Source organism: Carya illinoinensis, chromosome 11, assembly GCF_018687715.1.
Source record: "Carya illinoinensis cultivar Pawnee chromosome 11, C.illinoinensisPawnee_v1, whole genome shotgun sequence".
NCBI classification, from domain to species: domain Eukaryota; kingdom Viridiplantae; phylum Streptophyta; class Magnoliopsida; order Fagales; family Juglandaceae; genus Carya; species Carya illinoinensis.
Genome location: NC_056762.1, coordinates 16,188,532 through 16,203,935, shown reverse-complemented (window position 1 = coordinate 16,203,935; position 15,404 = coordinate 16,188,532). Strand labels below are relative to the sequence as shown.

General features: G+C 36.5%; 1 protein-coding gene across 3 annotated transcripts in view; it reads left to right on the top strand.

Annotated features, from left to right (window-relative positions):
- The first annotated feature begins 8,932 nt into the window (after window positions 1-8,932).
- LOC122281363 (DNA repair protein recA homolog 1, chloroplastic) overlaps window positions 8,933-15,404 on the top strand; it is a 28,535-nt gene continuing 22,063 nt past the window's right edge. For 2 of the 3 annotated variants that reach the window (XR_006230202.1, XM_043092776.1), the window contains exons 1-2: window positions 8,933-9,307; window positions 15,186-15,277. Coding sequence is in view for 2 of the 3 variants with exons in the window: in XM_043092776.1 (XP_042948710.1) it covers window positions 9,071-9,307; window positions 15,186-15,277 (329 nt within the window). In the remaining variant the exon portion in view is untranslated. The remainder of the gene's footprint in view (window positions 9,308-15,185; window positions 15,278-15,404) is intronic. The other variant, XM_043092775.1, reaches the window with a different exon arrangement.

The following is a 15,404-nucleotide window of genomic DNA, read 5'->3' as shown; positions in this document are numbered from 1 at the left end:
GATATTTTCAGTTTGGTGCATAGTATTGCTAAAGACAATAATTTATCCGCTGCGAATATTGTATAATGTTAGATACATGTTAGAAACATTGCATCTTATATGTCATGAACGGGGGCAAGTAACCTTGTGTTGCATGTCTCGTCGCTTCAAATGTCCGTCCAATCCCAAATGGAATTTGCGGGCGTCACACCAATTATAGGATTCCTAGCCCTAGAGCAAAAGTTGGTATACAACCTTGGAAGCGTAGGAAGTCCACCTTGGCATGAAGGAGGGAGGAGCACGCCACCTCGATGGAACTGATTCCTAGATAACCTTGAGTGGACATATGAGCGTAGATCGCGGGGAACTCTTGATCTTTTGATGGGAGGAGAAGGAAGAGCCAAACGGCGTGCATCCCCTAGCAAAACAAGGTAGAGAGCCACGCCACATCAAATACATCCCCCAAAGAGTCACGCCATATTAAATGCACCCCCTATAGAGCCATGCTGCAATAAAAGAGCATGGCAGAAGGAACTACGAAAGGGACATCTCCCTCTGACACAGGGCATGGGCGTCTAATCTCAGGGATCAGGTATAAAAGACAACTTCCAGGTATCAAGAACGCTCTCTATACTCTTTGAACTCTCTACTTATTTACACTCTGCTATAAGACGATACTGACTTAGGCATAGAAGACCCCCTGGCTGTCGCCACGGCCCTGGTCTCACGATGTTTTCTTTGTGTCCATAAGCCCAAGATTGAAAACTTGAATTGTTGAGAGCCTAACCCAAAGGTATGCGAACCACGACGTTAACACATACCATTCTCTTCCTTGCAATCCAAACCAACACACCACATGAAATCTACCCATACCATTTATACACGAACATCACACATTCACAAATCTTACAAGCTTCATACACATACCACATATTCAATACAAGCTTCTTTAGTCAACCCAAATACATCAATCTTTATAATTTATCATAGTCAACACATCAAATATACAAAATCTGTCCAATTAAAAACCAACAACATTATCATGCTTTTCAAACTTCACTACAACTTCATTTAATGCCAACACTTCAAGACATGTCATCTTAATCCAAACTTCATACATCAACACCAAACATCTCAATACAATGCATTTATGTAGCATAGCCCAAAGTCAAGGATAATTATGCAATTACAAGCCATTCCTATGCTCAAACATCCAATACTAGGGTAACCAAGAAATAAATATTAAATCGGTCCATTACATAACTATGATACAGATCTGAAAATACTCTTGAAACCCATGTACATACTACTACTAAATCCATAATACACTTAAACTCAACATACAACAAACTAACATAATTGCAATCACATAGCTTCAAAATCTCAACCATGGCCTCCCTTGATCCATGACGTCCAACATCACAACACAACTATGCACTTAATTGCATCACTTCAAGATAACCGAGATACCCAAACTTCATACATTAGTAGCCAACATCTCAATACAATCAATTAGGTAGCATTTTCTAAAAACAAGCATAATCATCCAACACAACCCATTTCTATACTCAATCATCAACTACAAATGAAATTAAAATTTAAACATTAAAATTTGTCAAATTCTTCAACCTCATGGTCCTCATGTAATTCAAATCCATACATTACATTCAAGTAAAATCCAGTGAACTCTTCAACTAAATTAATGTACACACATCACTTAAACCCATTATCCATTTAAACCCAATAAACCACAAACAACACAATCACATGGCTCCCCGATATCCCAACCTTCACAAACACTATTCTCAATTAATAAGCCTATTAACAATGAATACAATACACAAATTCTATTCATCGTCCATTTAAATTCAATATACAACAAACCCAAATAATCACACATACTCCATAACAAGTTTCCAATCACCACATAAATTTTTCATAGTCTATTGAAACCTACACATTCAATACATAAAATCTGTCAACTATTTATACATCTACACAACACAAAATCACAAAACTTTATAAGTTACAAATCATGGTTCCACGAAACCACCACCATATATGTCATTTCAATAATTAGTACCAATTCACATCATCCCACTCCAATTTTCCATATACACAACTTAAATTTATAAAACATACTAACATACTTGCTGCCCACCTATATAAATCCAACGCAATTACAATATACAAAGATTAATATGCTTCATTCATGGCTACACACAAACCCAACCTTCACAATTAATATATTCAACCAATAAGCTTCTTATCAATACATGCAACACATATACTCAATTCAAAGTCCAACTAACTCCACCTAGAACAACCAACACAATCCCCATAATTCAAAATTTCCAAACTTTTCTTACAACTTCATTTCAATCCCAACCACACCCCACTTCTTTCTAAGTCTACCATAATCAACGCAGTGAATATATACGAATATGTCTAATTATACAAACATAATGCCATTCAATCACATAAACATAATTTTCCTTTGAATAATGAGATAGCTATTTATACCACAAACTGAGGGCTGAGCTAGGTAGTGGTGGCTCACAATTGTGCAACCATAGATACGTGTTGTTGTTGCTCATGATTTGCCTTATGTTAAGGGCTCTTGGTGGTCTGAGGTGGGTTAAGTAGTGGGCCCTGACCTGTGGTGGTGCAGTGAGGGTTGGCTTAGGGCTGTGAAAACAGAGGGCTAAGGGAGGCGTTGTGCTAGGATCCAAAGTAGGGCCTATTTTCGTGGACGGTGGCGGAAGCCGTGAGATGAGAGGAATAGAGAGATGAGGGAGAGACCGAGGGGTATTGAGGCTTTTGGTAGATGCTTGGTGCTTGGAGTCTCAAGTGGGTGGCTTTCGATGGCTCACAAAGGTTAGACCATGGCAACTTAAGGGGATTTTGCAACGGCGCAAGGAGAAAAGAAACCATGAGGGAGAAGATGAAATCAGGAGAGAGAAGCCGAAGGAAGAAGGGGGGTCTAAAGATGAAGCTGAGAGGGATAGGGGTTCGTCGTCGGTGAAGTGTGGTGGTGGATGTGGCGCTGCCAATGGTAGGGTGGCTGGGTCCTGAGAAAGGGTGCACGGGCACGGGCTAGGGGGGGGGTTGCGCATGGAGAAGGGGAAGAGAGAGAAGAGAGGAAAATGAGGGAGAATTAAATTGATGAAGTTGAAATAATGTATTAAATAAGCATGGAACTTGGGTAGTTCATATTAAAAAAACACAATATACATGCTCATTTATACATTATAATAAAAGAAGAGGTTAACACATAACCAAATGAAAATAAAATGTGCATTTGATCACTGTACACTAAAGTGCTTTCCTCACACACGTTACACGCTTACACCTTACACAAAGTAGATTTCATCCCAAAACAGTCCTTTTCCTTTCCCTCTAGTTAACGAACTCTCTACTTTCCTCCTCTAAGCCTTAACTTCTAAAACCATGCAATAGGAGGGGATAACTAACCTCCATGAATCTACGAAGGAATCCGTGGGAAGCACATTAGAGGATTCGTAGAAGGACAATAAGAGGGCAACAGACACACAGATGAAAGAGAGGAGAATTTCAGAGAAGTTTTCAGGAAGCACAGTTCTAAAGGGATTCTTTCCTTCCAATTTCTTTAGGATTTATTTTGCTTTCATTTTTTGGGATGTTGTGGTTGTTTTCTTGTTATCTTTGGTTTCTATACCATGTGTGAGTAAACCATAAACCTAAGTAAGGGGATCCTTCGATCAATGGGGTCTAATGGGGTTTTTCTTCGATTTCCTTTTCTATTAACTTGTTGCCTTAGTAGTTTTATGTCAATTGTGAATCGATGCTATATGATCAAGGTTTTTCTACCCCTTCTTGGTCCATCATTGATTAAAGGCATGGTGGATGCTTGATATGTGTAGAACCCTAATCCGAAGTGGCACACTGAATGTTTGGTGTTTGGTTTGATATGAAGTTTATTCAGAATATTCAGAAATTACCTTGTGAATGCATGCATCATATACATCATCCAAATACTTTTTTATTGACTAAAAAAGTATTTGAAGGAACATATGAAATCTTTAAATTCCCTTGAACCCTTTTTGTGAAGAAGAGCCCCGAAGCTTAGGTGTTCAACCAAAAACCTCTTAAACGTTAATTTCTCTATCTAATTTCTGTGAAAACCGATTCTCAAATTTCTTTCAGTTAATTAGCTTACATTTATGTGCATCAAATACAATTTTTACAGTTTCATTCCTCTTTGAGAAAAAGAGAACCAAATACTATTTGGAATACGTAATTTGAAACCCTTGTGCAATCTGGTTCAAAACCATTGCTAATGATCTGTCACTTGGCTGCTTCCATGCCACTATGGAAGTTTCTTTAGTAAATAATTCACCCTTTCATTCCAGTTTCATAACATTACAGTTTTGGATCATAAAATGCCTTAATCCATGTTAATTCAACCTTAGGGCTCTCACTATACAATAACTGTATACCTTCTACTCTTGGGATGCACTTTAATTGGAGAGACATACGGCTTTTGGGGAATTAATCCTAACCCTACATCTTGGGGTTCTTGACGTAGATCCAATGGTGGTGATTACACACTTAAAAATAGGAGAAAAGACATAAAGAAAATAAAAAAGAAAGGGAATTAGACTAAATGTAAACATACAACTTTGTTATATTGACCCAAAACTAATACTTTTCATCATAAAATAAAATGATGAGTTTTTCATAAATATTTCTTAAGTGAAATAAAAGCATCTAAGTTAATAGATTTTTTAACATAAAATAAAATAATGAATTTTAAATAATACTCTTAAAGAACTAAAATCATTTAAATAAAATGATTTTCTAAAACTATATTATTTTTTGGGACTCCAAAATATAAAGAGGATTACTTGAAAATTAGGCTTTGTTCAATAATACTAAAATTTCCACCATTAAAACAATTTTGGAATTTTAAAATATTTCAAGGATTTTAAAATACTCGACTCGCTTTAAAAACATCTGCTAAATTTAAAACACAAATTCAAGATTTAAAATGCAAAGTTGAGACTAGTGACCAATTAAGATAAAAATAAGTGGTTGGTTACATTATATTTATTAATAACCACAATATCTTAAAAAATATATATCAATATTTTTCAAATTTTAATATATAATAAAACCAATATTACAAACCATACAATAACAAATATGTGCATAGGTTTAAAATTATAATCCCAACAATAAAAATAATAAAAACATAAGCATACTTAGAAATACTAATATTACAACTTAACAATAATAAAATTTTAATTTTGAAGTAAATTCTAAACGGGTCAAAAATGGTTGATTTCGTGTTAACAGGTTAACCTATTATTGACCTGTTTATAAATCGCATTTTAACGGGTCAATTCATTTTGACCCAAACCCGCTAATTTCGTATTGTGTTTGTGTTGGGTTCATATGTCATGTCACATATTGCCACTCCTATGAAAAGGATATTGTTAAGGGGAGACCACCACCAATCTCCAATTCCACCACCTATTTGCTACAATTGTGGAAAAGATCCTTGTTAGGACTTTTGCTGAGGAACATGACACAACACCAAGTGGCATTCTAGGAGTTTCCATGTGACTGCCAGTGGCACCACATACATTTTTTTCTAGGTCTAGGGATCCTAAATATAATAAATTCATCCTTATGAGCTTCTCTATGGTATGGTTCCTAACTACTCCTTACTTCGAGTTTTGGTTGTGCATGCTTTGTTACTCTTCCTTCTCGTCAAAGCCCCACTCTCTATTGTGTTGTTTTCTTGGTTATAACTTAACTTAAAAAGGTTATCGCTACTATGACCCTATCACCAAATGTCTTTGAGTCTCTCATCATGTGGAGTTTTGGGAATACAAACTATTTACTAGCCTATATACGTTTTCTCATTCCTCCTCCACCCACTCACTCATACTCATTGATCCCCCTATTGCTCTTTCTGTAGAGATTCTAAGCTCCTCAGACCATTCTTCCAACACCACTCCCAATCTAGTTGACGCGTTTGATGGACCACTTGCAACACCGTCCATTCCTGAGCCTTTTCAACTCGCTAAACCTCATCGTTCTAGTTGGGTAAGAGTTCCTCCTACTCATTTGAGTGATTATCACTGTTTCTCTATTCTTGCTACCCTCTACAAACCTCACAATTATCGTGAGTCTCGTACTAACTCTCTTTGGCAACAAACTATATTTGATGAATTGGATGCTTTTGTCAAAACATATACTTGAGATCTGGTAAACTTGCCTCTTGTTAAAGCTATAGTGGGATGCAAGTGAATTTATAAAATCAAGACTCAAGCAGATGGGTCAGTTGAACGCTACAAGGCTGGACTTGTTGCAAAGAGTTTTACCCAAGAGTATATGATTGACTATGAGGAGACTTTTGCTTTTGTTTCCAGACTTACCTCTGTCAAATATTTACATGCAGTTGCTACTATCCGACGTTAGGAACTCTTTCATATGGTTAAAAATGCTTTTCACAATGGTGATCTTATTTAAGAAGTTTATATGTAGCCTCCACCTAGATATGAGCATCCTCCACATAAAGTTTGTTGTCTTCGTCGAGCTCTTAATGAGCTTAAACAAGCTCATTGGGTTTGGTTCAATAAACTTTAGTTAGTGGTTTCTCAACAAAACTTTCTTTCTAACTCTTATGATTCTGCACTTTGTCTTTGTACTACTGGTGCAAGTACTATCATTCTTCTTCTCTATGTGGATGATATGATAATTATTGGTGATGATATTGCTGATATTCGAGATCTTCAAACTTTTCTTAGTTAGAATTTTGAGATGAAGGATTTGGGACACCTTAACTACTTCCTCGGCCTTGAAGTTACTCAAGTTAGAACGGTTATTATCTCACGCAAGCCAAATATGCCTCTAATTTACTTTCCAAAGCTGGGTTGACAGATAGCAAGATAGCACCTAGTCCACTTAAGTATAATACAAAACTCTTTGCCACTAATGGTTCCCCACTTTTAGATGCAACAATTTATCAATAGTTAGTTGACAGTCTTATTTATCTTACTGTCACTAGGCGTGACATTTCATATTTTATTCATCTGGTTAGTCAATTTATGAGTGAGCCTTGATCTACCCATTTTACTGATGTTCTTCGAGTTTTACGCTATATCAAGGGCACTCTGTTTCATGGTCTACACTTCTCATCACACTCATCTATTGAGCTACAGGCCTATTCTGAGCAGATTGAGCTAGTGATCTCACTAATCATCACTTCACCATAGGTTATTGTTTCTTACTTGGTACTTCTTTGATTTCATAGCGTAGTAAGAAATAGTTCGTTGTTGCCCATTCTAGCATTGAGGCTGAGTATTGTGCCTTCACTGATATGACATCTGAACTTTTGTGGTTATGCTAGGTTCTAAAAGATATGTGTGTTCCTCAATCGATAAGTTCTCATATTCACTGTGAAAATTGTAGTGCCATCCAAATTGCGCACCATAATGTGTTCCACGAGCGTACTAAATATATTAAGATTGATTGTTACTTCATCCACCATCATCTTCAGCACGGTGTCCTCCTGTTACACTTGTCTAGATAATCTTGCTGACATTTTTATGAAATCACATCCACCTGGTCAGCTCGAAGATTTTGTTTCCAAACTCCAGTTGACTTCACCGCCAAGAGTTTGAGGGGTGATGTTAGTGTATATAAATATATCTTAGATTATACCTAATATTCTTAGAATATTATTATAATATTCTTAGTTTCCTGTAATTATGCTAGGTTAGAATATTTCGGTCTTCATTATATTTACTTATTTACTTTGGTCATATTAAACTATATATAGGTCTACTTTGTATTGTTTTGAATACATAGAAATTACAATTGTATGATTCATCAAAACCATCTCTATTTTAACACTCATTTTCTAAAATCTAATAAAATATTTTAATTTAAACTATTTAACTACTATTTACAAACTATTTTATTACTATTGACATATTTTGAGATATTTTAAATATTCAAATGAGCTATTAATGTCATAATATTCTCTCCTGATGGTAACCAATAGTGTTTTCAAAAAGGATATATATATATATGATATGTGGATTTTCAGTAGTCTTGCAAATCCCTTATATCACATGAATGTTGTGAAAACTCCTTTTCTCACTCTACTGCTTTGGCCAAGACAACAAAGAAATCTCTTGAAGAATATAAAGCTGCCCAACAAAAATCTAAAGTATCTGCTCAAGGGGTATCAGAGGTGATTGACAGATAGTATCCTCCACCTTTAGGCGTTATCAAAATCAATTGGGATGTAAGTTTGAGTGAAGGAAGAGGAAGAGTAGGCTTTGGCCTAGTGGCTTGTGATCATGAAGGGAGAGTGTTGGCTACCAAAAAACTCTCAAGACCAAGTCTAATTGATCCTTTACTTGCTGGAGCCTAAGGTGCTTTATATGTTGCAAAAATGGCTAGTGAACTGGGATACATATATGTCATAATAGATGGTGGTTTTCTAACAATTGTCAAAGGATTAGAACAACAACTAGTTAGATAGTATAGAGTGAGAATGATTCTTAATGATTCCAAAACAAGACCTTCCTCTTTAGTTAGGTGGTAGATTTCACATTTTAAAAGATTAGACGATGTTTATACTCATAATCTTGCCAAAACAATAATAGTGATACTAGAGAATGTTGTTGCTTTGGTTGTTTGTTCATACAATTTGTCATATATACCTCTTTTCTGAATTTTAATGAAGTGTAATTTTCCTTTAAAAAAAACAAAAAAACTACTAAGCCCGTTAAATCACCTCATCAAAGACATATATGACGACAAAAAAAGAAAAAAGTTCATCAAGCGCGAGGATCGATAGCGGCCCAGCATAACCCAATATCTCCTTTTGGGCCGACACAGATTTGCCCACAAAGAAGAGCAAACTATACCAGGAAAAGAAGAAACAGAGAATATCCACATCTACAGACAAGGGTTTAAACAGACAGGCAACTCGTGAACAAACGAAAACTAAAGAAAATCTGCGGATTTAGCAGATGACGAGAGAGAGCATAACGCTGCAATCACAGCAATAGTCGTCGTTGTGACGATAATGGATTCATTATTCTTTCAATATCTAAATGCCAACGCTCTCCCTTTAAAAGCATGCCGTTGGCCATCATCAACATTACTCCTCTTCTATCCTTTCCCTCAGAGCAGCTTTAAATCCTGGTCTACACGCATTTTAACTCCTGCCTCCAAGCTTAAGCAACTCAGAATTCGTAGTGAGTTCGATGGAAAAGCAAATGGTGCTCTCTCTGCCGACTTCGACCCCCGCTTCATCGACCGGGTCTGCTTCTCTTTCGTCTCCTTCTTCAAGCTCTTCAGTGCAATTATATCTCGTTCCATGCTTTCTTCTGTCGAAGCTTTTGATTTAGTTGGACCCTTTTTGTTGTTGTTCTTTGTAATAGAAATTAAATAAATTTATCTCTAACACTCTTAACTTTATTATTTATGTCTCCTGACCCTATCGAAACAGCATTAGCAAACTTTTGTTTTGTTTTTGGAGCTGAAAAGTTACGATTTTTACTATTTTTTTGCACGTTAATATGTTTTTCCCTACTTTTCAGTGGAATTGTTGGCTGACGGAGTAGAAATATTTATTTACGTGCTTCATTCTATCAGTGCGGATACATCGGTGCTGTGTTGTATGTGTGCGCGTGTTGTACGTTGATTGTCAATCTTTCTTGTTAATGTCCAATAACTTTTTGGGATCGCTATTTTACGGAGCACTTTTTTAATCGTATGACTTCCCGTTTCTAGTGAGCCGTTTCTCTTGTATACTCGGGCTAAGATTTTGCACTATTACGTAGAAATCACCTATCAAAATATATTGAGTCACTTCAAAAAGGCGGTTTTATATGGCTAGAATGGAGACCTTGATGATAGCCTTTTGAGGAAGAGGTGAACTCCGGGATTGCATAGCTCACAGTATGCAATTGGCATTTTATATGTTGTGCATGCCAGATTTATATTAAAGTTTGCCTGATTTGTGTATCATATAGATCAAAACTGCTTTTTGGTGGAGTTAGAGATGCTTAGGTCTTTCTGTTGATGTGATATTCATAATCATAATTTCCCTGTGAATCTAGCTGCACTGCAAAAAACATTTCCACCTTGACTCATGCACTGGAGATTTTTTTTTTAAAGACTAAAACTTACTCATAGGCTGTGGTCCATTGATTCTTATTGTCATTGGATCTGGTGCTGCACCTAATCTGATAGTCAAGCTTTTGACTATCATCATACCTGACATATCCCAATTAGGCTGTCAAGGGAGTAAAGAACACCTCATAAAGCAATGTTTCTTAGGGGTTCACCATTATTCTATTTCCTATCAGACAAAAAATGAACAAGCTGGGCTGAACCTTTTTATTTTTTTTCTTCATTCCTTGACGCTTATTAGGTTTATGACTCTGCTATGATATTTAAGATATTCAAAGAGAACCTTGCGAAATTAGATATTGGTTCTGTTCTACAATGGCATAGTCTTTGCTGGAATTAGATATTGCAATTTGAGCCGATCTGCAACACAAGAAACAAACCCACTTAATGCATGAATTGGAAAATTTTATTACACTGGGTTACTAGTATACCATGTTCCTTGGGGTAAGTCCACCTCCTACTCTGATGGGAGTTGCCAGAGTCAGAGGGTTGGAGCCACACAGAGAGAGAGAGAGAGAGAGAGAGAGAGAGAGAGAGAGAGAGAGAGAGATGGATTAGTTGGCGCGTTTCTGTTGGTGGACATCTATCAGCAGCATCTCCTTGTGTGCGGGAGACTTTCCACCATGCATTTGTCTGTTTGGAAGATGGGTCGACAGAAACAGAAAATGAAAACTGAAAAAGGAGGAGAGTTAGTGCTGAAGAGATGAGGTGAACACTGAGAGATCTGTCCCAAAAAGTAATTAATGGAAGGAATTAATGAAAAAAATGAAATCAGTTGAAAATGAAAAAATAAAGCCGTTGATGAATAGGAGTGAGTGGTGGAGATTGGTACCGGGTATGGTATGGCAGAGAGAGTGGGAGTGATGTATGTGTCTGAAGGAGTGGGTCTGGGGTTCTGCTTTGAGTGTGCGTGCAGGTATTCGGTATTCCTCTGTCAATGAAGAAAATGAAGGGGATGGAACAGAAAGTAGTTTAATGAGAGTGGAGAGAGGTCTGCAAGAGAGTGAAGATAAAAGAAAGAAAGAGACTTCAAGTTTCAAGTATATATCAATAAAACTGTTTAGTATTAATAAAATAAAACTAAAGGCTAAAGCAGCAGCCCTATAAAATTAAAGCAATAAATGAAAATCAAGGAAAAGACAAAATGCATCTCTCCACTGTGTTTTCAGAATGCCAAAAGACAAAAGACATCTCTGATGCAGCATAAAGAATCAACAGTACAGTGCAGGAGAGGAGTTCCAATGCAAGAAAAAAAAATTCTGTCAAGAGTCAGAGTTCGGATGTCAAAGCTGACGTCTGCTCTGATTTTGACTCAGACATTAAATTTTGGATTCACTCTGATTCCAACTACACTGACTCCGTCGGAGTTGGTGATGGAGCAGATATTGGCCGGAGTCTGAGCTGCTGGAGGTTTTACACAGCCCTACATGTTTCATTGGTTGCTATTATTTCTTGAAGGATGCTAGTTTTGCTTCTAAGCATTTTGATTTTGAGCTATCCTCAGACCAGATATATAGAAAGCAGGCAGCAAGTAAAGTCTCTTTTAAGTAATAAAAAATGCCATTGAAAAATGAAAATTGTGTGACGTAAATACATATGAAGTATGCCAGAGGAAGATTTAAGTATGCATTATGGTAAATATTAGTTCTGGCGAGTTCATGGTTCATTGATTTTCTTCAAGACAAAAAGTAAGTTCATAATAGTTGATGGCCTTCTGACACCTCTCTGCCGCATTGTAGGATTAACTGTCGTGATATTATGAGTACTAAACCAAGTTATAAAATAGATTTGCTCAATACTAGTTTTGTTATGGCCCTATGATCTTGATCTTCTTTACTTCTCATCCTGCAATATCATGGAAGGCAGTTCCTATAATTCTTACATGGCTTACTTTTTATCTTCTAGTTTTGTAGTTATTAGTGCCTAAAGCATGGTTTTGACTTTGCGGTTTGCATTAGTACAAGTGTAAAACTCGATATCAATAGATGATTGGATTTCTTTCTCTTTTTTATGTTGGTGGTTAGGACATTTAACAAGCTTGATTCATATTCTCGCATGTCCAAAAATTTGTATTTGTGAACCTTTCATTTGATTAGAGCAGATAATACGAGGACAGAATCAAGACATAGACTATCTTTTAGACAAATTGGGGCTTGGTGTGCTTGTCGTTTGATGGATGAAAGATGGGTTACATGGTTATGCATTCAAGAATGAATAAGTTTGTCACTGTAAAGGTCTTATATTTTAAAACCTCTAAAGATTAACTATTCTGCTTGGATCCTGCACTTCACCTTGACAAGGCACAACAAGATACAACATGGTAACCCGGTTGGTTTCTGTGGGAAAAATGAATCAATTGTATTATTCTGATTGTAGCCTTTACACAGACTATATATATTCGATTATATGGCTGATCTACAGAGCTAATTACAAGGAAAATAAAATATGAAACTTTCCTTCCTAAAACAGGTTTCTATATCAGTAGGATTCCTTAATGGTTATCCCCTAATCCTAGGGAAGTTGAAGATACAAATATATAGGTTTCCTAACGTACCAAAAATTGAGGGAATCAATTATCTATTTTCCAACAGTTTCTTCAATAGTTCACGTGGTTTGAGACAAGGAGATCCGATATCTCATTTCCTCTTTATTCTTGTCATGGATGCATTGAGTAGAATGATTGAAGTGGCGGTGGGAGGCAGTTTTTTGTCAGGCTTTGAAGTAAGCTGTTATTGTCGGAGTAGTGTGATTATTTCTCATCTTCTTTTTGCCAATGACACTTCAATTTTCAGTGAAGCAAATCAAGAACAACTTTGGTCCTTAAGAGCTCTTTTTGCTATGTTTTGAAGCTGTGTTAGGATTGAGAATTAACTTATCCAAGTCTGAAATTGTTCCGGTGGGCTCGGTGTCAAATATTTCAGATTTGGCTAATATTTTGGGGTGTAAAATATCGTCTCTGCCTATGACGTATCTTGGTCTTCCCTTGAGTCCTTGCATAAATCTGTTTCAATTTGAGAAGGTGTGATTGAGAAGATTGAGAGGAGGTTAGCCAACTGGAAAAAATTATATTTGTCTAAAGGGGGTAGAATCACTTTAATTAGGAGTACACTGTCCAATCTTCCAACCTATTTCCTTTCTCTTTCCCCTACCAGTTGGGGTTTCTATGAAAATTGAAAAGATCTATATGAATTTCTTGTGGGGAGGTAAGGAGAGGAATATAAATTTCATTTGATGAATTGGGATAAGGTCTGTCAACCGATTTCAAATGGTGGTTTGGGCGTGCGCAACTTGAGGCTTTGTGATAAAGCTCTTTGTGGGAAATGGTTATGGAGATATCATCTTGAAAAGAGATGCATCATGGAGAAATGTAATAGATGTTAAATATGGGGTATGCGGGGTAGTTGTTGTTCAAATGAAGTTAAAGGAGCTTATGGGAGTCAATTCAAATGGGCTGGGGGGAGTATGTTAAACATATCAAATTTAAGGTGGGGGATGAATCAAGAATACACTTTTGGCATGATAATTGGTTTGGAGAGTTAACTCTCAAGGATGAATTTCCTTCACTTTTTCTGTTTGCAAGGCAGCAAGATGCAACTGTGGCTGATTCATTCTCTTTTTGAATAATAGAATTCAATGGACTGTTGACTTTGTGAGAAATATAAACGATTGGGAAGTTTATGTAATATCGGATTTTTTCAGCAGATTATATGAGTTGAAAATTGTCCAAGGAAGTGCTGACAGATTGTTGTGGATTCATGAAAAAAATTTCAGCTTCTCAGTTCATTCCTTTTATAATGCTTTAAACTGCCAAGGTGTATGTGATTTCCCCTGGAAAGGTTTTTGGAAAGTTAAAGTGCCAATTAAGGTATCATTCTCCTGTTGGCTGGTGTCTCATAATAAAATTCTGACTACTGAGTGTCAGTTTTGGTCTCAATACCCTTTCTCTCGGATTTCTTTCATTTGTATAGAAATTATATATACATAGGATGCTCACGTATGTCAACTATTTACAGCAGTTGGCTACCTAATTTACGACTAATTCTACCTAATTTACAACCACAAAACTAATCCCATAATTCTCTCCGTAATTAACTCGTAACACTGAGAATCTAAGAAAGTGTGGTCTTTGTGTCGTTGACTGGTGTTCTATGTGCAAGAAAGATGGCGAATCAGTTAATCACTTGTTCCTCCATTGTGAGGTGGCTAAAAGTTTGTGGAATGTCATTTTTGGTAGGATGGGTATTTCTTGGGTGATGCCAAAGCATGTGGTGAATTTACTAGCTTGTTGGAGGTATGCTGGGTGGAGTCAACCTTTTGCAGCCATTTGGAACATGATTTCTTTGTGCTTGATGTGGTGTCTATGGCTAGAAAGGAATGGGAGATGTTTTGAAGACAAAGAACGATCGTCGGATGAAATTAGGGAATTTTTCTTTAATACTCTGTCTTTGGCCCAAGGCTAATGTTATGAATGGTGATGATGTGTTGGAGTTTTTCTTTTTTCTAGCTTTTTAGTTGCTATATTTAGGTATTTCCTCTTGTATACGTCCTATGTACTTGGCCTATGTCTATTTATGGTAATAAAACTCTTATTAATTATCAAAAAAAAAAAAAAAAGGGACAACATGAAGATTTGGCTGGCAGACACTTGCAACTGTGTGGCAAATAATTTTGAGAACACAATTGAATCCCACACTTGCAGAGGTACCTGCACCTAACGTTTACAAGTCTGAGTATTATAGGACTGCTATGCTGAAATTAGAATATGTTTATTTCCCATATTTAGAATTTATGCTCTGCATTTAGGGATTTTGAAATCTATTTCTTGCTTTGGTTTATGTTTTATCATGGAATGTGTTCTGATTTGAGCCTTGTTATCCTTAACACAACCTTTGTAGTTGAGGACTTTGACCATGAACCAGAAATTACTTTTAGGATGCTAAACAGCATCATGATTCACTTGGCCATAAATAGGGTAGATCTAACATTGTTACTTTTTTCCCCAGCAAAAAGCACTGGAAGCAGCGATGAATGATATAAATAACTCATTTGGAAAAGGAAGTGTTACAAGATTAGGCAGTGCTGGTGGCGCATTGGTGTATGTATTTCTCCTGCCACTAAAATTTAGTTTAGCTCCTTTCTTTGGCACTTATTTGTTTTTTGTTTTTTTTTTTTTTGTTTTAGTGGGGTTAAATTTCTGGAAGTAGCTTTGTGGCTGCACCAGG